At 36.5% G+C, this 23,635-nt stretch overlaps 1 protein-coding gene and 1 pseudogene across 1 annotated transcript in view; both read left to right on the top strand.

Annotated features, from left to right (window-relative positions):
• The first annotated feature begins 5,611 nt into the window (after positions 1 to 5,611).
• LOC134621292 (chemokine XC receptor 1-like) lies at positions 5,612 to 6,525 on the top strand (annotated as a pseudogene).
• Positions 6,526 to 9,323: 2,798 nt separating this feature from the next.
• Positions 9,324 to 23,635, top strand: part of LOC134621290 (chemokine XC receptor 1-like) — a 29,680-nt gene continuing 15,368 nt past the window's right edge. The window contains exons 1-2 of the mRNA XM_063467716.1: positions 9,324 to 10,262; positions 10,363 to 10,372. Coding sequence (XP_063323786.1) covers positions 9,324 to 10,262; positions 10,363 to 10,372 — 949 coding nt within the window. The remainder of the gene's footprint in view (positions 10,263 to 10,362; positions 10,373 to 23,635) is intronic.

Genomic DNA, 23,635 nt, shown 5'->3' with positions numbered 1-23,635 from the left:
ATGGATAAACATGATGGAATAAAACAAGGAGGGGGAACAGGGCACAAGAACTTACACTACTATATAAACACAGACACACACAGAGACACAGAGGGCAATAACACAGGGGGAAATCTAATAAACAAAATCTAAACAGAATAACCTAGGGACTAAAGAATTAACCTTTAGAACAACGAGTGAACTTAAACATAATATAAAATTACAAGAAACACAGCAAAACTCAAACACTGGGTCAAAAGACCCAGGACCATGACATAGATATTTAAATAACAAGACATGGACTGACTGTCGGATTAAAGTATTTTTTTAAATAACCTATCAAATAGTACTCCATATGCAGTGTGATGTAATGTGTGATTCGATAATTTGCAGGTAGTGGATCTTCAGGTGGGAAAATGCATTGCATTAGAACATTCAGATTTTATTGCAAATCTGAACTTGCAAAGAAACTGAACTGTCCATTAATGATTGTTATAGTGCTGAGTCAATATCAAGATCAAAACAAATCACAGTCATGCTTTCAAAATAAAAAATGGCATCTTTTTTTGCTATGGCCCTGTGCTCAAGTTTCACTGCAAAATAAAGAGCAACACTACGTTTACATGTATTGTATAGAAAACACTGTTATAATCCTAAAAACAATGTTTGGGGTATTTTTACCATACATTATTTTATATCATTTTTCCTATGGATTAACTTTAAACTGACAGATTTTCTTTTTTACTTTATGTATTTAAATGTCTCATTTTTATAATCTCTAGTTATTTATACGCTGAATGCAATTCAGTTATCCCATATATTGGGATAAACGAATTATGCATAACTGGAAACATATATATGAAAAATCTGTCTTAAGCTTCACATTTTTAAACCTTTCATGGTGTTCATGTACATCTTCTTCACACAAAGTCAGCCATCAATTTTCTAATTTTTCTACAGACTGAAAATTCAATTTAATTCGGTTCAATTCAAATTTATTTATACAGCATCAAATCACAACAACAGTTGCCTCAATGCGCTTTATATCGTAGGTAGACCCTACAATAATACAATGGCCTTAAACACCATACAAAGATTAAAGATCATTTTCCAATTCTGTTAGTGTAATAGCCTTGTAATTAACTCATGTAATTAACCTAAAACTTGTTGGTTTGCCCATTATGTAAACCAAGGATTATTAGTAATTTGGCTTATATGATGATCATTCATTGGATGCTTTATTTAAGTAAATCTAAAAAGGCAGTACAAATCCTGAAGTCTTTTATTTTCTCTTGTGTTTCTTACTAATGCCTGTCAAACTGTGTTATCTTTGACATTTTTAAAATGTTAATTAATTAATTAAAAGCTACAAAATAGGGGTTAAGTAGTCTGTCTCACTGTATCCATGGCAACATTATACCTCTTCGTTTTTTGTACGTGACATTGAAATATACCAAAGCAAAAATAAAATTAAACCCATAAATATTCAATGTTCAGCTTCGGATGTATTAAATTAAAACAGACATTGGTACTGCATTCTTTTTATTAAACACGTTGTATTCTAAAAAGAATAGGGAAAAAAAGACAGATCACTGATTTTCATGTCTAGTTGGTGGAATTAATATCAGCTGTCAGCTGGTTTTCCTATTTTTGCTGATGTGTCTGCCATCTTATTTTTTGGATTTGAGGTGTTTGTCAGTTTTTCCAATGCCTGACTTGCATTATAAAGTCAATACTGTGCAAAAATCTCCAGAAACCCCTCATTTCTTTATATTTTATTTCCAAGGAGCCAGACTTTTTTTTTTTTTTGGTCTGTTAAGCCACTTAACTCTGACCTATGAGTCATCCAAGCATAAAAACAGCAGCTAACTCTTGGGGTAAATCAGCGCTTTATCTACACATAACAAACAACTCAACAAGGAAGCTGGACTGGAAATCAGTGGCGACAGCTCGTATGCAACGAAGAATGATTGGCAGCGGCTTCATTTTTCAGAATGACAATGAACCTGAGGCATTAGACACTACGACAGATACTGTCATATCTGTCTTGCTCATAGAAATACTACATGATGCGGCTCATTTCATCAGTGCCATGACAAAGTCTTTGTCTGAATTTGTAAGAAACATCTAGATAAAAGTGGCCTATGTCTATATGTCCAAATAATTGCACTTTACCAGATTGCCATTAAAGCAATTTATCATTAGGCAATACTAAAAAGTGCTTTAGCTCATTCACAAGCCATGACTCCTGACATTGCAGCTGCACCCTGCTCGTCTTTAGAGCTACAGCTCTTTCCTCTAAAGTGGCTGCCACCTCTCCTCTCTCTCTGGATCTCTTCCTCTCCCCTCTCTGGTGTTGCTGCCCTCTGCTGTCCATTCGTGCTGAAAGATTCTGACATGAGTTTGATTTCCAGTTCTTTCATGCAAAACTCAAATTTTCATCTGTCTTTAAACTCTTTGGTAATTTGAGAGATCTGTTGTTTAAAAGCTATCAAGTAAAAAGTATTCCAATGTGAGTAAGATGTTAAAATAATTTAGAAAAGAAATTAAAAACATATTCAGAGATTCATTGTGAGTCAAAACATTCGTGGTTATCAATAGTTAAAGCGTTTATACTATTTTTCTCTTGCCATGTTCTTTCAAGGCCAAAGAAGTAGGAAGTGTTTTTTTATCTGTGTGTTCAATTAATTGAAGAAGTTATCTAATTCACCTGGAAGATTTTTTGGTTGTTTTCTTGTGTCACTCAGTTCTTTTACCAAATGAAACTTATCCTCTCTTCAACTGCAGAAGTCACTTGGATGAGTGATAAAACATTTCTCCAACTGAAAACACAACGTCCAGATGAACTGGATCAACTTTCTGGGATTTTTTTACCTGGATGATTGAGTGTGCATTGTTACTCTCTCTTTGTTTTTGATAGTCTCTAAAAAACCAGAAGAAAACATGGAGCATGTAGTGGACATCAGGTCTTGTTTGATCACAGAATGATGTAATGTAGTATTGTTTCCATTTGTGTCTGCATTTCTGGTAAAAAATAATAATAACATAAAAATATTTATATTTAATTAAAACAGGTGAAGGAAAGCAACTGAAAAAAGTTAAAACATGTTAACTTAATTTTAAAACATAATTTTAACAAACAACTTCTCATAGCTTTAAAAAAAACAAAAAACTCCACCATGCACACCTAATATAATAGTCACCTAAACCTGGGTTGTTAGGTCATGCCATCCACAGCACTAACAATGGTCATGGCTGGCACGACCAAGGTTGGGTGAGGATTTTAATCAGAACTGTGGAAGTGCAGTTGTACTTAGTGCTGTCAGGAGATGACGTGGAGGAGTGACACGTCATTCATGCAAGAAGGTGAAAGCTCAGAGGAGCTGAAGCAGGGCCGTGGCAAAATGATGGCACCCAGTGTCCATTATGGTTAAAAAGTAATGCGTAAGCTAGGACTCTGAAGTTGTGGGATTTGGTTTCTCAACTTCCACCGGCATGTGAAGGGACTCTTTCTCAGCAGAATGAGGCAGTCTTGTTTCATTTTGTTTAAGAGCTTTTTTCTTTTTCTTTTTTCCTCATTAGAGACACCAATAGCAAAAGAACGAAGGTTATTTAATTAGATTAATGGAGTCTTATGTTGATATAAACACAGATGCCATATTCTTGTTCTTTTTGATGCTGTTTTATATAATTTGGTGCTAAAATCTGCATCAAAACAACTCAAAGTTTTAATCACCCAATTCTACAACAGGTTTGATTAACATCAAGGACCCAGGACCCTTTGTGACAGTTTTACTACATCACATTGTTCTTCAAAATGCCTTTATGGAAAAAGACTAATTTAAAATTGTTAATGAAACTTTTTGTAATCATGAGATAAGTCAGTTCAAGTTGTGATATCTAGATAATCATACTTAGGTATGTGGATATAACTGCATTAAAAACAGTCACTATGATCAAGAAATAAATGAATATACTTATTACACATGTCCTGAGGTTCTTGATCAAGTTATGTGGCTGCCTCTGGTTTGTGTGCTCTGACATTTTCTTTTTCTAAACCCTGGTTGTCTGTTTTCTGTTTGATGTAATCAGAGGACCAGCTGTTTTAGTTGTGGGAGCGTTGTCCTATTTTCAGATTTCATAAAGCTATATAACCTATAAACCTATTACTTTGCAATAAATAAATAAAAACATAAACTCAATCTCAGTATCGTTTATTGTCTAAATTGATCTAGCAGCCATTTGCAAATAGTAATAATTACTCATGCCAAATGTGGATTTAGTTCATTCTTTTTCATTTACATTTGTTTTACCCTTTTCTGTGCGTATTTCCAGATTGTGTGGAATACATGCACCCTTTTCAAAACCAAAGCAGTTTACATGTAATTGTTTGTCAACACAATGTTCTTATATTTTTAGATGACTTTGGGACAACTTACAACAGACAAATTAGAAAAGATTTTAAATTTTAAGGAACTTTGCTGCTAGCTTCCTGTTGCAAAAACAGTTGTTTGTTTCTATTTCTTTGGCAAAAACGCCAAAGATAAAAAGCTCTAAATGTTTTTTTTTTATACCAAAATGATGATCTCAAAGCTTAAAACTGTCAGGAGTTTTGATCTTTGCAGCTTTTTGTCTCCTCCTCCCTGCTCTCTCTGTGTTTTGTTTTGTTGTGTTGTGTTCCTCTGGTCCTTGGTTGGACTCATCACATGAGATTGAAACGTGGGAAACATATAAGTACACTTATATTTGTTTCCTAGATTTCAGTTTGACAGAAATTGATTATCGAATAAATTGCAGCTATGACTATGAGGAGAAATCTATGATAAGAGTGAAGTGGTGATATTTGGATCCATTTCCTTTATGATTTTCTTCTCCTTTGGGACAAGCTGGAAGAGGTGGCTGGAGAGGCAGGTCTGCAGACCCGGTCCTGGATAAGAAGAAGATGAATGGATGGATGGATGTAACATGGGCAGCGATTAAAGGAGAGGGAACGTCTAGCTTGTAATCAGCACTCAGTGCAAATGTCTGCATCTCTGATGGTATGGGAGTACATTTAGTGTCCATGGCATAAGAAATTTGCCCATCTGAAAAGGCATCATCAACACTGAATGGTATCCTCCCATCCAGATGACATCTTTTCTCAAGGTGCATTCTGCTATTATTTACAATTTATTTTTTAACTTCTTTGAAATTGGGGTTTTAGAATCTAAACAACAGATGCATCCTGAAGTCTTATATTTTAATGTGTTACCTAATTAGATATTCTTAAGATAAAGAAGAAAAAGAAGAAGATAAAAAGCATAATTTTGGCTCTATGATTACAAAGTTGGCAAGTGTTATTTCACAGATATGCAGATAATGCTACAACCAAAGAACCACAGGGCACCTGTTTACCATGTGAACAAAACAGGTGTGGCCACAAAAACATAACTTGGAACTGAAAATGTCATGACTTTACAAGGACATACTTTAAGTTACAGTCTCATCCAGCAGCCTATCCATTTCATCTAGTAGGAGGTACGTTCATGTTTCATCTTTACAGTAATGTTTTGTACTCATAAACAGAAATCTGTTGTAACATGTCACTTAAACAAACACTTGTGTTTATTTTGTAGGTTCCAGTGTGACAGAAATGGCAAATCTAGTCAATTTCAGCTATGATCTATCTAACTTCAGCTATTACGATTACTATGAGGATGAAATCTGTGATACGAGTGAAGTAATGAAATTTGGATCCATTGCCATTCCGATTTTTCTCTCTGTTGTGATCACACTGAGCCTGACAGGAAACGTTCTTGTCCTCATAATCCTGGCTTTGTATGAAAATCTTAAATCTCTGACCAACATTTTCATCCTCAACTTGGCCATCTCTGACCTCGTCTTCACCATCGGTCTTCCTTTCTGGGCCATTTACCACGTCCGGGGATGGTTGTTTTCTGAAATTCTCTGCAAAGTTGTGACTTTTATCTTCTTCACTGGGTTTTACAGCAGCATTCTCTTCCTGACCATCATGACCATCTACAGGTGCCTGCCTGTGGTCCATCCTCTGTCTGATCTCAGCACACCTAAACACTCCATCGGGGTGTTTCTGTCAGTCCTGATTTGGATAATCAGCACCGGAGCAGCCATGCCCTCACTCCTCTTCAGCTCAATCACCAAGGTCCACCACAGCGATAGACAGACACAGGGCTGTGAATATAGTGATCCAGTGTGGGAAACTGTTGGTGTCATCCAACAGAATGGTTTCTTCCTAGTTGCTTTTGCAGTGATGACTTTTTGCTACATAAAAATTATGGAAAGAACAAGATCTCAGACAGAGAACAGAGCAGTCAAATTTGTCCTCTGTAGAATGGTCATGCTCTTCTTGCCTGGGTGCCGTGCAATATTGTCACCTTTTTGGGGGTGCTGCCTATTTATTTGGTGCCACTATTAAATGCATGTAAAACAATTATCCAACTCGACTATGCATTCTATGTGTGCAGGCTCATTGCTTTCTTCCACTGTTGCCTGAACCCCATGTTTTATTATTTTTTGTGTGCAAAGTAATATAAAGACTTTTGAAGTCAGCGTAAGTCAGAGTGCAAAACTGCAATGTAGCAATGTCTTAGGTACTCAGTTTGTTTTCTTGCATGTATTGCTTTTTTGTTTTTTCCCAACATGTGCCTTTAGTAAAAATTTCTTATATTAAAACAATGGTTCCCCATGGATCCCTCTGTATTAAAAGAAGATGGAAATGGCCTCACATCTCATTGTATATAGCAACTTGCAATCAGTTTCCAAATTGTACTTTGCTTGTGTGTGTGTGTGTGTGTGTGTGTGTGTGTGTGTGTGTGTGTGTGTGTGTGTGTGTGTGTGTGTGTTTTTACACCATTTTGTGTTTATGGTGCAGTTTTTAATAATAAACATAGTTGTATAGCAGTAAACCACACTGAACAGTGTGAAATAAAATAATTTTCTTGAAAATAAAAAAGCATACCTCAAACATGCATTGTGAAAAATGTCAAAACCTTTTTGTTTTTTTTATTTATAGCCTGTACCGCATTTAAACGGCAAATGTTGATCCAAACTGCATTGGAGACAGGCTTATTTGCAATACAACAAAACAGAGTTTCAAAATACACAAAAAACTAGTTGTATTAACTAATTATTGTTAAAAATACAAGTAATTTGGTAGTCATTAAAATGTGTTCAGAGTTTGCAAATTGAGGATGATTCATCTCATAAATCACGACACACTGCTCTCCCCTACGTAACCTGCCTCTATTATTTAAAAGTATCGGTGAGTAAATAAGTACCAAAAAATAACAAATAACAACCAAAAACTCCATATGAGAAGACAAAGCAGCACCACTGTATATGCCTAATTTTTCAGACCAGGAAATTGGATTTTTGTCGTCGTTTTGGATTGGAGGCAAAGCTGGTGTGGCCATGAGAATCAAACTAGCAGTGATGGGCAAAGAGAGACTTTGTGAAACAATGAAACATTTAAAGCTGAAGTTGTATCGAGGTTTCCCAAATATCTGAAATCAATTTCCACAGTGACACCTACTGGCCAGTTTTGCTGTGTGAAACAATGACACACACAAGTTAAGTCAAAGTCAAAGTAATACTTATTGTCATCTCTGCTGTATCCAGTGCAGCATACAGAGAGACGAGATGACGAGCCTCCGGTTACATCAGTGCAAAAACAAGTTAATAAATAGATGTAAAAAAGAGAAGAAAATAATAAATATACGCTTAAGAGTTACAATTACAATTTACAGTTTGGTGTGGTTTTTAAGCGTTGCATAATTCTAAAGAGGGCTAAAAAACAAACAAACCCAAAAACAAAACAAAAAAACAGGCTTTAAATAATAATGACTGACAGATGTTTTGGAGAAGTACCAAACAATGAGACTGTTAAAGAAAACGAACTGTGATTGTAATGAAAAATGTGCATCAGAAAAAACTATTTTCTCCCGCTATTATAGAGGCTGTTTCAGTCGCTTAGTAATTCAGTTGCGCAAACACTGCTATATTTTTTGTGATAAAAAACAACAACAGTATGTTAACTTCCGAACTTTGCAATCCTCAAAGAAATGCTTAACTGAAGCTTTCTGGTAGTTTCGTTAGGTTTGTTCCTCGCACTGTTAAATAAAACTACAAGCTGCCCTGATGTTTTATTTTTGGGTTTTATTGGTTTGGTCACAGTTTCTTCAAAGATAAATATTTAAATAGACAAGACTTATTTTGCTTTTCTTCTAAATAACTAAAAGACAAGTTTCATTATGTTATGGTATGCTTCTGACCAATTACAACAGTCCATTTCACACTGGTCAATTCCTTTTTAAATCTGAACATGTCATGATACAGAAGTGGCTCATAAAGAAGCCTTCCCTCACTTTATTTGTAATTTCTGGTGCCGCGGATGCTGTACCTTGTGACGTGATGACATCTGACTCAGTCTGAGTTTCAGGTTTTGATTTCACCTACCTTTGTTTGTGAGGTATTTACAACACATGTGTCAGTGGGAATTAAAAAAGGAGGTGTATGGTTAATGTGTCTTTTCTTGTATTTTTGTCTTTAGGCTTTCACACTTTTTTCCAACAGTTTCTGGCTTAAGATGAAGTCGCTTAATGCAGCAAAATATTTTATATTTTCTGTTGAAAGTCGAGAAAAAGAGAATAGATGGGATAAAGAGCTGAAAATGATTTCCTGCTTTATTTTTCTCTTTGAAAGCACAGCAGGTTTCTATTACAGTAACTTAATGAATGTGCCGCTCTCTCTCTCTCCGCAGATCTGAGTTAGTTCCGCTCACCCAGCAGTTCGCTTCTTTTTCTCATTTGTACTAATTTGTGTAATTAAGTGGATGGAAAGTCCACACTAGTTTTCACAACACGGCAAAAATGATAACGACACAGTTGGTATTTACCCTTATGCATGCGCGTGTGCTCGCTTGTAACAAACAGTTGAGATGGTATTAAAAATGTGAATTCAGTCATTCATGTCAAGGTAAGTCATCTGCTGAAAGTGGTGCTAATCTGCGTTTAGCACCACGTTACCACACGGTCACGTGATGCGGGTGTTTGACTCACACTTGGAAGTAGCGTTTAGTAGCTCGACACACCGCAGAAACGTCAGCATCGTGTGTCTCATCCCAACGTACTATTGCAAAAAATAAATACATACATAAAAAAAATTAAAGGTACCGCAGAAGGCGTTTCAACCAACAGACTTTTGGCATTTCATCAAGCAAGAGGTACGTTATTTATTTATTGTCTTTACAATACTCTTTTATAAAGAGAAATCCATTGCAACGTGTCATAAAGTCATACCCTTGTCTCCTAGATTCCTGTGTGACAGAAATGGCAAATCTAGCCAATTTAACCTATGATAACTTCAGCTATGACGATGACTACGAGGATGAAATCTGTGATAAGAGTGAAATGGTGATATTTGGATCCTTTGCCATTCCGATTTTCTCTGTTGTGATCACACTGAGCCTGACAGGAAACATTCTTGTCCTCATAATCCTGGCTTTGTATGAAAAACCTAAATCTCTGACCAACATTTTCATCCTCAACTTGGCCATCTCTGACCTCGTCTTCACCATCGGTCTTCCTTTCTGGGCCATTTACCACGTCCAGGGATGGGTGTTTTCTGAAATTCTCTGCAAAGTTGTGACTTTTATCTTCTTCACTGGGTTTTACAGCAGCATTCTCTTCCTGACCATCATGACCATCTACAGGTACCTGGCTGTGGTCCATCCTCTGTCTGATCTCAGCACACCTAAACACTCCATCGGGGTGTTTCTGTCTGTCCTGATTTGGATAATCAGCACTGGAGCAGCCATGCCCTCACTCCTCTTCAGCTCAATCACCAAGGTCTACCACAAAAATAATTACTCACAGGGCTGTGAATATAGTGATCCAGTGTGGGAAACTGTTGGTGTCATCCAACAGAATGGTTTCTTCCTAGTTGCTGTTGTAGTCATGACTTTTTGCTTCATAATAATTATGGAAAGAATCATAAGAACAAGATCTCACACGAGCAACAGAGCAGTCAAGTTAGTCTTCTGTAGAGTTGCTCTATTCTTCAGTGCCTGGGTGCCGTACAATGTTGTAATCTTTTTGAGGGTCTTGCCTGCTCATGTGGTCCCGTCATTAGATGAATGTGAAGCAAGCACCCAGCTTGACTATGCCTTCTACGCTTGCAGGCTCATTGCTTTCTCCCACTGTTGCCTGAATCCCATCTGTTATGCATTTGTTGATGTGAAGTTTAGGAGTCATTTAAAGTTATTGCAGGTTAGAATGGAAAACCTCATATCACGTAGAACAATGTACTAGCTACTCAGTTGATTTTCTTGCATATGTTAATTGCCCTGTTAATTTTTTTCTCTCCCAGTGTGCCTTTAGTAAAATTTCATATCTCATATCAAATTTATCTCATTAAAAAAACATAGGAACTGCTCCATATGTCATATGTTGCACCCGGCAATCAATTTCAAGGCTTTTATCGCGTGTGTGTGTGTGTGTGTGTGTGTGTGTGTCACACAGTGTGAAGTAATTATTTGACCCTGTGTTGTTTTTATGATGTGGGTTTTATTAGTAAACTTAGTTATTGTATTTTGTCTCCTTGTGTTTTGTTTCTTAGTGAAATTTCCAACTCATATCTCCCAAGTTAAGACAATGAGGTGCAGTTGCCCAGAAACTTTTTATATGACTGAAGGTCATGTAGAAACATCTTTTTTATTTAACAAACAAACAAACAAACCTTTTCAATAGACATTGTTTAAAGTGAAAAACAATAATCTGCTGGAATACCATGAAAAGCATACAACAATTGGACACAAAGGGTCATGAATCGCTGTGTGGCGGGCAGCAGATTGGACCCAAATGCTGGACTCATGGACAATGAAGGAGTGAACTAAAGAAGGCAGCTTTATTGAGGCTGTAAAAACTCAGGGGATGTAGTAGCAGCTTTGAAACTGAATCTCAGGCCATGACGGGACTAAAATACACAGTGGGGTAATCAAACAGGACACAGAAGGGAAACACAGCTGGGACTAATTGCGCAGGATGAGACATCGGAAGCAACACAGAATACAGACACGTGCCTTCAAAGTAAAACAGGAAGCACACCAACAGAACTTACAGACTCAGAGACCCGATACTGACACAGTACAGAGGGAACACAAGGACAGGGATAACTTAGACAGGAGACGTGGGACCAGTGCAGGCACAGAGACACAGACCAGACACTAAACAGAGGGATCACAGAAACCAGAACCTAAGTAATAGCAATTCCGAATAAGAATTTATCCATAACATAAGACACTCTTAATCCAAACAAAAACACTGATTCAACAGACTCAGAACCATGACACAAAGTTAGGTTGTGTCATAGTATTGTTAGAATTTGTGATCTCATACTAATTTACCATGAAACAGTTTACGTTATTTCATGTTTAACCAATATAATTTTTATTTTAATCATATCATATATATATACATAATATATTCTGTTATTATATCTGCTAAACCACTATCCACAAATATCTGTATTTTCTCAGTATTACAAAATTGTAAGACCATGGCCAAAATATCCTTTAGCTTGATGAGCTGAATCTCAGAGTCTAGGAAAAGTCAATATAATAGCACTGACATGCTCACTGGAATCATCCTGATAGAGAAGGCATACAGAAGTGGAAGTGATCTCAGCGTCCCTTTCTCAGGTCCAGGAAGTCTGTGGTATACAGTTAACCTTTGAAAGGTGATGCATCTCAAGATTTGCAGACTTCCTGTTCAAAAGAGTGTGGGAAAAAAGAGTCTTAAAAAGACTGTTGTTGTTGCAGCACTGCAGTTATTTTACTGTTAAAAATAAATACATTTGCCACATCATCAAACAGAACATTTTTTGATATCCGAAAAATACTTTTCATTTTCACCACAGAGAGGTAAAGCATTCAGCACATTTACTCCTTGTCCCTGAAAATAAACTGGCATCCAACCTATTGGTGACACATGAAAGAAATAAAGTGATTCTACACATTTTTGTGTGAGACAGACAATACGTGTGTCGGTTAAGACTCTAGAAATGTAGGAACACGTGAATTTAACCATCAAATGTTTACATATACCTTAGTTTGTTCTTTTGTTTGTTTTTACAGACATAATTTTATTACAAGTGTACATAGCTGAGGCAGCTCATCAAAATGTCAAAAGGTAAATTCAAATGAGTGTGATGAAGCCTAGGGTTAGAGTTAGTCCTGAAATCCTGTGTAGGTCAGTCAATTATAATCTATGACTTTAGAATAATAAATAAAATTACACAGATTTACCTCAAAATGATATCTAACTTTCCAGAAATATTCATTGATACACACAAAAAACACAGAGTTTAGTAGCGTGTTTAACTAATGCATTAGACTACCAGTCATAAAAACAAGAAAACACAACTATTTTAGAAATCTGTAGCAAAAAAAAACTTGTTTAAAACTGAAAATAACAAACTGAATTCACTTTTTAAACCAAAATCTGAGCCTGATGATTGGACTTCTCTTAAAAATCAGAAATGAATCAAAAACTATTTCTTTTCCTGTTTAGACTTAGACACCAATTTAAGGTAAGGCTGAGGTGTAATGCGAAGAATGATTAGGTATGTCTCTGAAGCACATGTATATGACTATATGCACTCACTTGATGAAGTTGGAGCTTGTTGGTTTCCCCCGCCACACACACACCCACATACATACATGGCATAACATGGCAACTAGCAAGTAGTTAGATATTTATATGTACTGTTTCATTTTATCAGTAAAACGGATTTGACAAATACACAAAACAGAACTACTGTTACAAAATTAAGAGCTTTTGTTCATTAAAACAGTAAAGGACTTTTAATTTGAAAATGAATATGAAGAAATACAAAGGGGCAGATATAATCATCACCTCAAGACAGCTGGTGAGTGAGTCCATAGTGTAATGTTTAGCTCACTTAACTAACAAGTGAACGATCCACGGTTTGAGAAAGGAAGGTGAGACAGGGGGTAAGATGCTTGTATTGCAACATTACGCCTGTGCTGCTCCAGCAGCTGTTGCAGTTTTGTGGTGATGCTATAGCCTAATAATAAAGCAAATTATATAATTAAAACAAATATCAAGATTCCATCCATCCATCCTGGAGCCCTGAATTGGGTTCATTTTTCTTATGAGAGAAAATGAGTAAACCCAAAGTATACATTTTCAAAATGTATTAATATAAAGGTTCAAGTTAATAACAGCACCGTGTCTCCTCCTTTGTTCAGCATGCCAAAACGAAAAAGAGCACCGTACCCAAGCAGTAAACACTTTTATTATGAGACACAGAAACAGAATAGTAATATGAATGGTTAAAAGTCATGGTTCAGACTTGGCTTCTCCACTTATTTGGAGCTGGGTCCGGCTCTTGGGTTATCTTACATCTCCTGGAGCGGACATCTCCCTGTAATCAGAACAAAAACAACTCCTCCCTACTTTTGCAGTTTCTATGGAGATGTTTTCTTCTTGGCTGGTGTCAGCAAACACCAAACACCTTAAATATCCTGTACCTTGCTGTGCCATCTACAGTGCAGCGCAGGAAGAATCCCCCAAACATTCCTAAGGCGGGGGCGGGGGTTCTCCTTGTTTGTGCTTGTGTTAGTGTTACTACTGTTCAATATTTTTTCCTATGGGCTTGTGTTGTATGGGTGTGGCATTTTGTTTCAAGACTCTATTCTATAATACATATTTGTGTAATAAAAGATAGATGTGTGATTAAAAAAGATGTGGCAATTATGGAATATAAAATAATGAGATATATGAGCATCAAAGATAAAAAATAATAGATAAAAATATAGAAACAGATAACTATTCATCCTTAAATTAGTATCATCAATTAACCTAATCCCTTGCATGTCTTCAGACTCTGGGAAGAAGCCACAGTTGAAGCTTATAAAGTTGGGGAAACCTGCAGTGTGCTGAGACTGAATAAGTCACTTGAATGAGTGATGAAACATTTCTCCCACTAAAACACTAATGTTTTCTCTGCAACACAAAAAATAACCTATTTTGCTGAAAAAAATATTCACTTTTATTGTTAAAATGACACGCACAACACCTGCAATGTTGTTGTTGCTGCAGAGCTCATTTGTCGTGCTCAAAGGTGACACCCGATGGAAGTTGAGCAGAAATTTTAAAAGTATAAGAAATTTTAAAATAAAATGGTAACCCTTGAGGCTAGCTTACATGAATTTTTAAAAAAGTGATTATTTTGCAAGAAGCATGTCTTGCATGTAAAGTATAATTAATAATTAATAATGCCAAAGTGAAAGAACATGATAAACATACAGAAACGTAAAAAAGGATAATATAGAAAACATGAAAGCTTTGTTGCACTCGAGGGACACATGAAGTTTGAATATACTGTTGGAGCTCTGACAGGAGATTTGTTGCAACTTGTTATATATTTAATATTAGATAGTAAGTCAAAATAATAGGAAATTTTGTGTGTGGCTGTTGCTAAAATAACTGTTTTAATGGAGAAATTAACAACATCCTGTTATGCTATCAATGGACAAAGAGGGACAAACTCTGAAGGGCGTACAGAACTGGGATGGTGATCATGAAGGACAATGAGAACGTTCTCACAGAACTTTGGTCTAAAAACAATTTTTGCCTGATTTGAGGAAGACCGACTCATCATTTACAGTTCAAGCAGTGGTTGTACTAAAGTCTAACAGTACTGTCAAAATTCATTTCAAATAGTCACAGTAGCCTTAAAAGTTATAGTCGAGACCCTGGAATGCTTTAATATAGTCTTAAAAATATGAACACCAGATCAGTATGGGTTTCATGTTTATTTAGTCCTAACTTAGCTTTCATTTTTCCCCACATACTGAATAATGAGACGCTGTGATGGGTTTTTATTGTTGTTGTTTTGAATGTGTATATGTGTGAATCTGGGTTGATATGATTTGATTGATTTGTCTATGGGTTGGTGAACAGAAGACAATTTTCCATTGATGTGGAAAGTTATTCTATTCTAAATATACAACCACAGACTGATGAACTAATACTTGGGAGAGATTATAAGGAAAACAAGAACCCTTAACAACTAAAATGAAAAAAAAAAGCATGTCTTTTTTCTAAAAGTATATGATTTCAGGATTAAATGTCAACAGTGGGATTTTTGGTTTTCATCATTTCCGTTGTTAAGATGCTCACAAGATGTGATACAAAGCTCTCTAAGGTTAAAAATGAGAAAAATGTTTGAGCATCTTCTTCAGACTCGTTGAGTTTCATTTGAGTCAGTATTTCTGATCGATGTTTTAAAGAAACTGGGTAAAAAGATTCCATAATTATGGGGTGTGGGAGATGACAGTTGAAGGGGCTATCTAAGGGAGTAAAATTTCCTCTCAGGCTACTGATCTTATCTTGAAAAAAGCTTAAAAAGTCATTGCAATCCATATCTGAGAAGACTGGTGTACACGGAGTTGGAGAAGAGATGATGCTTTTCACTGTATCGAACAGAACCTTAGGGTTTCTTTTTCCTACTGCAGGTGGTTTAGAGAAATAAGTGGTCTTGCATCTTTCACTATGTCGTTAAAGGTAGATAATAGTTCTTTCAAGTGGAGCTTATAAACCTCAAGTTTTGTGGCTTTCCAAGGTGCTCAGTTTTGCAGCAAATTAGCCTAAAGCTGCGGAAGCTCTGTCAACCAGGGCAGGGATTTAACAGTGCCACCTTTCCTGATTTCAAGAATTTTTAGACATTGTGAATTGAAGGAGGCCACATGCTGTCATCAGTTTCAGGTTGATTATTATCATACAATTCCACAAATTCTTCCACCACGGAGTCAGTAATTAGTTGTAAATGCTTCCCATGAACAAAGGGCACAGAGTCACAGATAAAGTAGAGATCAAATAAAAGACATTTATGATCGCTTATAAAAATGTCCTCACGACAGACTGGCCTGATATCCAGACCCAGTGACTGAATCAGATGTTTCTGTGAATCTGATTCTTTCACAAAAAAGTCTAAAAGATTAAGAAAATCAGAAGCAGCGTGGCATAAACTGTCATTGACATAGAAATTAAAATCCCCTAGCAGCAGGATTCTTTCCAGCTTGATGGTGGGCGATAAAAAGTCCCCAAACTCCGCAAAGAAAATTCTAGCTAATCCCGGTGGTCTATAGATTAATAGCAGATAGAAAGGGTTAGTGTTATTAGTCTTCATCATCTGAATATCAAATTAGTCAAAAGAAGGGGTCTTCACCAGATGACAGTTTAAGGAGTTTCTAGCTATATAACAGCCAGCCCACCTCCATGTCCTGAAAGTCGCGGTGTGGTTAGACAAATAGTTATAACTCAAGTATTAATAAATGGTGTAAAGAGGAAGTGGACCACTCAATCCCAAGTTTCATCCACATGAAACTACAGCATGTGCTGTAAACTGAAACCTTTGTTTATGTCTATGGTCCATTTGGTGACTCACCCAGTTAAACTCTGCCAAGATACAAAGATGCATTTATCAACTGCTTAGAAAGTGATTAAACTTGCTGTAACTTCCTGTTGTTCTTAGAGCCGTACTAATGCTCTTGTAGCAGCTTCAATGTATATCTTCATTTGGACACATGTAAATAAATGTAAAGAAACATTCATACTTGGTGTCAAATCTAATTTTAATATTATCTATATAAAACATAGTGTCTGAAAACATAATCTTGAAATGGACTTTTGAACTGTCAGGTTTCTTAAGAAGTGAGTCGTAACCCTGCTTAGTAAATGTTTGACTTCTTCATGTGCTGAATAGATGTCAAGTCCTCGTTTCAAAGCTGGAGACTTTAATTTTTAGTAAACAGAAGGACAAGTTACACCCAGTGGATGCTTTATTAGAGTCCTTGCTGTCTTAATTCTCTGTGAAACAGACTGAACAAGGTGCGTGCAACAGAGATTTTGGTCCATATTAACATCATAGCCTCACACAGTTGCTACACATTTGTCATGATCTAAATCTCCTATTTCATCACATCCCCCAAAAAATAAATGAGTAAAATTTGAATTACAAGTTTGCAGCTCTCAGTATATTTGTGTAGATATCAATCTAAACATTTGTGAATGTGTTTTCTGTAGCTGTAAATTTAAAACACAAGTGTGTGAAGATGAAAACTGAAAGTGAAATTTTAAAAATAAAGTTCACCTTTTTTCCACACATTCTCACATTTTTACCTTCACAAAGATCCTCCACTGGATCGAGATTTCTGTTTAAAAGACACTTTAACTGCATAAAAGGATTGCTATTAGGAACACAAATTATGGTATTGCATCAGGCTATTTTGAAAATTAAATATTCATTGCAACTAAATTATTTAGAGAAAAAATATTAATGGCTCTTTCAGGCAGGGGGTTGATTGTGACACTCTGCGACAATATTTGTAGCACATATGAGAAAACAAGATCACTTCTGTTTGTAAGAGAACTGCAGGTTGTGACATCAACTCAAACAGACATGGAAAGTCGCAGCATCACCTTAAACAGCAATGGTATGTTGTGTCATCAGCTTAAAGACGCAGCTCATAGCTTCACCTTGAAACCCTGCGGCAGGTTGTGGCATCACCCTAAAGAGCAATGGGATCATCCCCAAACGTAACCAATTTAAACACCCGTGGTATCATCTACAAATGCAGCGGCATGACCTCCACATGCATCACCCAACAAAATGTCGAGGATGTCATATCCACAGTCAGCAATGCCAAGGGATGTCACCCCCAAACACCAAGGCAAACACCGAGGCATGTTGTAGCATTTGAAGGCACCATCTCAAGTCACAGCTCAGTGTTCATTATGATCTCGACACACCCTTTCCAAAGAAATTCAACTGCACAATAATCACTTTTGATTGACCACTATTATGCTTCCACATCACAAACAAAATGCAATCTGTGTATTTTTCTGCCCTTTGTTCATGTTTTACCACATCATGAACGATGGGTTATGATTTAAAGCACTGCTGTATTCCTTAAAATGCTACAGTGTACGTTTGGGTTGTTATAAAGGAAAATTCATGCCAAACATTTTCTGATGTTTCTTTTTGTCTGTTCTTTCTTTCTATCTTTCTTCTTGTGGATTAACTTTAAACTGGACGGTTGCTTGATCTGAGGTGTGGATCAAGAAGCTGTATGTACCTCAGATTTAAACCTGTATGGTCCTGTCTTTGTTTATGATTAACTATGAGTCACACTGATAATCATAATTTGGCTGACTCACATCTACAGTGACAACATTTACATAGCTCAGATCCTTCATAATTTTCTGATTGGTTGTAGTACAATAGCAATATATATGGACCCTAGACCAGTAGGGTCCACTAAAGTCAATGAATCTGGGACGGTCTGAATAACATCAATCCAAAGCCTTACACATAACAGTATATCTGCTCACTGAGCCTGATTTATTGAACTGGTGATATGGATGTTGACACACACACAGACACACTGAATTGTACATTTACTATAAGACATGTCAAAAAATTTTCTTACGAACACCTTCAATACACGAGGAAGTAAGAGACTAGGAAAATAATCTAAGATATGTTTTTCATTTCAGAAGTGAAGGGAAATGTGCTTTGTTTATCACAATGTTCCAGCTTCCTCAATTACAGCTGTTGCCCCGCCCACTAACACACATTGCAACAACTGTAACTGTCCTGGAGGGTGGACTCATTTCTTCTGAGACATTTGCAGGGTTTCTTCTATTTCTCTTAGAGGGACTTTCAAAGAGGAGATATTTTTCTTTGTCAACTCAGATTTTCAGGTTTATTGTGATTCTCTTAGCTTTCTGATTCACATTATTAGATGTGGTGTACAAACATTTACTTTAAGGTAAGAAACAGTTCTTATTCAGTTGTTTTTGTCAGTCTGTGTTTAATATTTGCCAGAGAAATGTTGAAATCCTTTTCAAGTTCAATGGATAAAACTGAGAGCTCTCTAAAATAGCTCCCCCCCCCTAATAGTTTTCCTAGTGAAATCTACATACACTACCTCATGCTGGCTCTGTCCTCCAATAAAACTGCATTTGTAATCAAACATTAGTTAAAAGGCGAAAAAGTTTTAACCTAACATTTATGTCCAGCAATGTGTCGGCTGCTCAATACTTGCAAATCTATGAATGACAATGACATTATACTCTCAATCATCTTTAAAGCAAACACTTTCAGTGTAATCTGCCACTAGAAGTCTACATGCTGGAAGTATATGAATACTTGCAGAAGTAAATAAATATTTAGAGTGCCAATGGATGACCTGGGTCACTGTGATATTTATTTTACAGATGTGGATGTGGATTCTGATTAGTCTTAACATCATCTCAAAGCTGCATGGGTATTCAGAGGGTGACTTCCCAGAAGCATGTGACTCAATGTTACCCAATCATAATGGTGCAGCTCCTCAAACCACAAAACCCCCCTTCATGGTTGAATATGTACCCGGCAGCTATCCTGGAGAGCCTGTTACAGGTACAGGGAACGTTGTAGTTTGTATTTTGTTAAATTTGTTCATCACAGCAATCTCTGGTGTAATTGTAATTTACATTTTTTTTTTACAAGTTATTACAATTTCTCTTCATTCTCTTTTTCCCAAATCTTTGCTTGGATGAATTTTTGAAACAATTTTCAAGTTTTGCTCAAGAGCGAGGAATCCACATATTTTATGGGGTTTATGTTAGAGGCTCGAGAGGTTGCAGATGAAACACGTCTTACTGGAAACTTTGTTCTACTTGAGCCTGACAATACTCGCCTCCTGACATGCACTGATATAGAAGTAAGTAGTTGGAATTTAATTCATTTATTGTTTTCATTTTTTTTGTAAATCTGAAGCTCTCTTATGTTTTGCCACTCTTCTCAGGGTTCAGCTGTTAGTCACACACTTAATCACAAAAAAACTTTGATCCGAGTTAACTGGACTGCGACAGAAGCAGAGCAGGACATCATGTTCAGGTGACTTTAAAATTTCTGATATTCTATGGCTGACGTCCACGGTGAAAAACGAACCTGACCTGCTTCAGATTTCTGTAATATTGCAATGCAGCAGAAAATGAATTATATCAGCATTCATTCCTTTCTAACATATTTCAGAGCAACATTTCTTCAGACTTTTAAAACATTTTGGGAAAATGTGAATATCATTTTACCTCAGCGCACTACTACTACTACAACTACTACACCAGAAACAACTACTACACCAAAAACAACTACTACACCAAAAACAACTACTACACCAAATACCACAAAGTTCAGCGCTAACACAGAAGTAAGAACCCACAGGTGGATTTGATTTTGTAACACTGTACACAAAGTGACTCATTAACCTTGCAAAAGCTTTTTTTTTGACAACACTGCTCCCTGTTTCTGATTTACTTTCAGCGAGCAGGTATTGCACTGATGTGTTTTGATTCTGTTTTGGTGGCAGAGATAAAAGTAAGTAGCATATTTAACGAAACTCAAGTCATGCACTAAATGCTATTCAGCCCCATCTTAAAAGAACAAGAAGAAATGTAATTGCATTCTTCTTCATGTCTTGTTAGGTAATATCCAATATAGGCAAAGTCTTACTGGCCAGTGAGGCTGTTTTTCATCATATAGATAAGGTAAGAGCTGGTGGCCTTTGGTGCAGTTTTTTATTTTCTTCTTGTCCTGAATCTTTGTATTGCTTCCAAGAATTCTTTGAGTATGTAGTTAGTTTGAAAACTGGGGGTTCATGGAGTGCTGGAACTTACCCCTGCTTTCATAGGGTAAAATATGGATTTTCAGGGAAGGCTGTCTAACTTATAATATGCACTGTTGTTTTTATTTAAATTTTGTAGGTGTGTAAGGTAGCAGTCAACGTGCTCTGTGTGGCTGTTGAAATCTCATCCCTGATCTTGTTTAGTATCGGTGATTCTTTCAAGGTGAGCAACAATCGGTGGTGTAAAACACGTCTCAATAACAATATCTGTTTGATTTTTCCCACATGTATTTTTAATGTGTGTGTATATGTATTTTTAGGTCATCTTCTTTGCTCTTGTGTGTGTGATGATAGTGATTAATTTCACTGGAATAGTAGTTGTGTCTCTGGGGATTAGAAGTGGTCCTGAAGGGTACGTTTAACTTCACTTTGCATGTGCAAACATATCAACTGACATTTGTGCAAAATGTTTATTTCATTTTTTACGTTCTCTTCAAGAAAGAAGATTTGTGAATACGCTGCCAATGTTTGTTTTGTTATCCATAATATTTTTACAAGTAAGAAAATTCTTACACTTCTAAATTTAAGAGTATTAACTTTACAGCTTCAAAAAAGAGTTTGGACTTTTTTGTGAAACTAGTTGCCACTGCCTTTACATTGCTCTGATATTATTTCCGTGTTTGTTTTGGGCCAGTTGCTGTCATATTTCTTGGTGTTATGGAGAATAAGTGCGGAAATAACGTGAGGGACTCTTGGCTTCTGAAAGTGATGATTGCTTTCACAGTATGGGATTTCCTGAATGTAATCTGGATTGTCATTTTGAGCAGTGAAAAACGAGGTGAATGCCTTGTGCCTGTCTGAATATAAGAATCTGCATCAAATACAGCACGAATTCTAATGAATAATAATATTCATATTTTTCTGTTACAGGCCATTTAGGAATGAGCGAGAGAAACAAGCAGCAAGTTCATGTCTGTTTTTCTGATTTCCAGAGGAGACTCAGAGATGCTGTTGTTAATACTGTGTCAGCAATTTTCTTCGCTGGAGCCATTTCTTTTTCTATAGCCATCATTATTGGCATATTTCCTTGTCAGAAACAATAGTTTTGTGGTTTGTTTGAATCACAGTCAGATTTCTCTAATAGTTTATATATGGTTACATCATATCTGCTGCTTCCTCATTTAATGCAAGTAGTGCTTGAGGGTCTTATTTATTGTATCTCATAGTTTTTCAATACACCAGGCAGACTACACAGACTGCATATTACTTTTGCACACTACAGGGGCGATTCTAGGATCAGAGCTTTGGGGGTGCTGAGCACCCAGAGAGCTGCCCAGGCAAGATAAACTTTACTCATCACAATGAGACTTCTTCCCTGTCTCTGTCAGTCCCTGCATCCCTAAATGTCTCCAGTTGTCCTGAGTTCTCTATGACTGTCTCCTTGATGCATTTAAACCCCTGTTCCTCCCTGTCCTCATCGTCTGTTGTCTTCGTCTCTGTTATCAGTCATCATAATTTTACCCTCTCTGTGCAAGTCTGCAAATTTCTTTATTAAATCATAAGATTCTTAAATTCATCAAGTCTCTCTGTGCCTGGGTCCTCGTCACAAAACATGACATCACTGTTTTGTACATTTTAACACAATTTAATCCCCACATTTGTGAAAGAAAAGCAAAACACTTTTTGAAATGTCTGTAACAAAACCATCAAATCTGATAAAGGTTATTTAAATGCTGCAAAAGAAGAATGGATTGGAATAAAAAAAAAACATATCCCAACCTTAATTACTGGGGGAAAATAATGAATGATGCTCATAGTGAGTAAAAAGTAAACTGAGTGCATTTTCTGGACAGAGATTCACTTTTAATGTGTATGTATAATATAATACAGATACATAAAAAATACACTCCAAAAATAAAGTCCTTGAACTGTTAAAATGTACAAAATATTAATAAAAAAATGGAGGCAATTTTGCCTATGGTACAATGTATACAATGTATGAAAAGATCTTTACTGCAGATACTACTATGGCTCTGCAGATTTTTTATTTTCTTTTAACCTATGTCACCTCACCTTGAGGTTGGCAAATCTGTCTATCACTTTTTGGTGGTCAACTCTCTGAAGCATCTCTTTGCATCTCAGTGTTAACAACAGTAGGCTACGGACAATTTTAAGGTGTAGATTTTAAATAGGCTATATAAATTTCAATGGAAGCAACAGGACAGTCATATGTCGCTGATTTTACTACAGAGTAGGGCGGATTGCAGGGTAGCAAACATAGAAAACATGTTTTCAACACTGCAGGTTACCTGGGTGTAATGTTTTTCAGCTAAAAAGGTCTGATTCTCTGGTCTGACTCCTACCTAACTATATAAAGAGTAACTGAAGGTTAAATGCAGCTAACATGTCCTGTTTTAAGCCAGGCGCTTACACCTCCGCTCCGCTGCGTCTCAGCAACCATCGCTCTGGCAGAAAGGGCGCTAGAGCCAGAGTAGGGGAGAGGCGAGCTGGAATGAAAAAAATTTTTTTGGGGGGGGGGGGATGTTCCATACAGTACTCAACCAAGTACTGTATGGTTTTTATATTTTTAGTAGTTTGTCACACAAACAGCAAAAAAAAGAGTAAGAAATCTTTGGGCTAAAAACGCCCCTGGCACACTATATGGCTTGTTTTTCATTTTCAAGGGAAGTTTTCCTAACGTAGGTTAAATTAATTCTCATCAAAGTTAAGCACTACTTCAAGGATGAAGTTAGACCACCTGTGTATTGCCATTTCAAAGTCTTGCGAGGCTTGGAGGCATTTTCTTGGAGTCAGATTAGAAAAAAAAAAAAGCCTAATGAAAAGCCACACAGAACAGAGACATTATTAGGCAGTATATATTTAACAGAGGAGAGAGTAGACAATTTCACACACCTGGGTCTTGACATCACACAGAACCTGTCA

This window comes from Pelmatolapia mariae, linkage group LG23 (assembly GCF_036321145.2).
Source record: "Pelmatolapia mariae isolate MD_Pm_ZW linkage group LG23, Pm_UMD_F_2, whole genome shotgun sequence".
NCBI classification, from domain to species: domain Eukaryota; kingdom Metazoa; phylum Chordata; class Actinopteri; order Cichliformes; family Cichlidae; genus Pelmatolapia; species Pelmatolapia mariae.
Note: the sequence above shows the minus strand (reverse complement) of the source record. Positions and strands in the feature narration are given on the sequence as shown.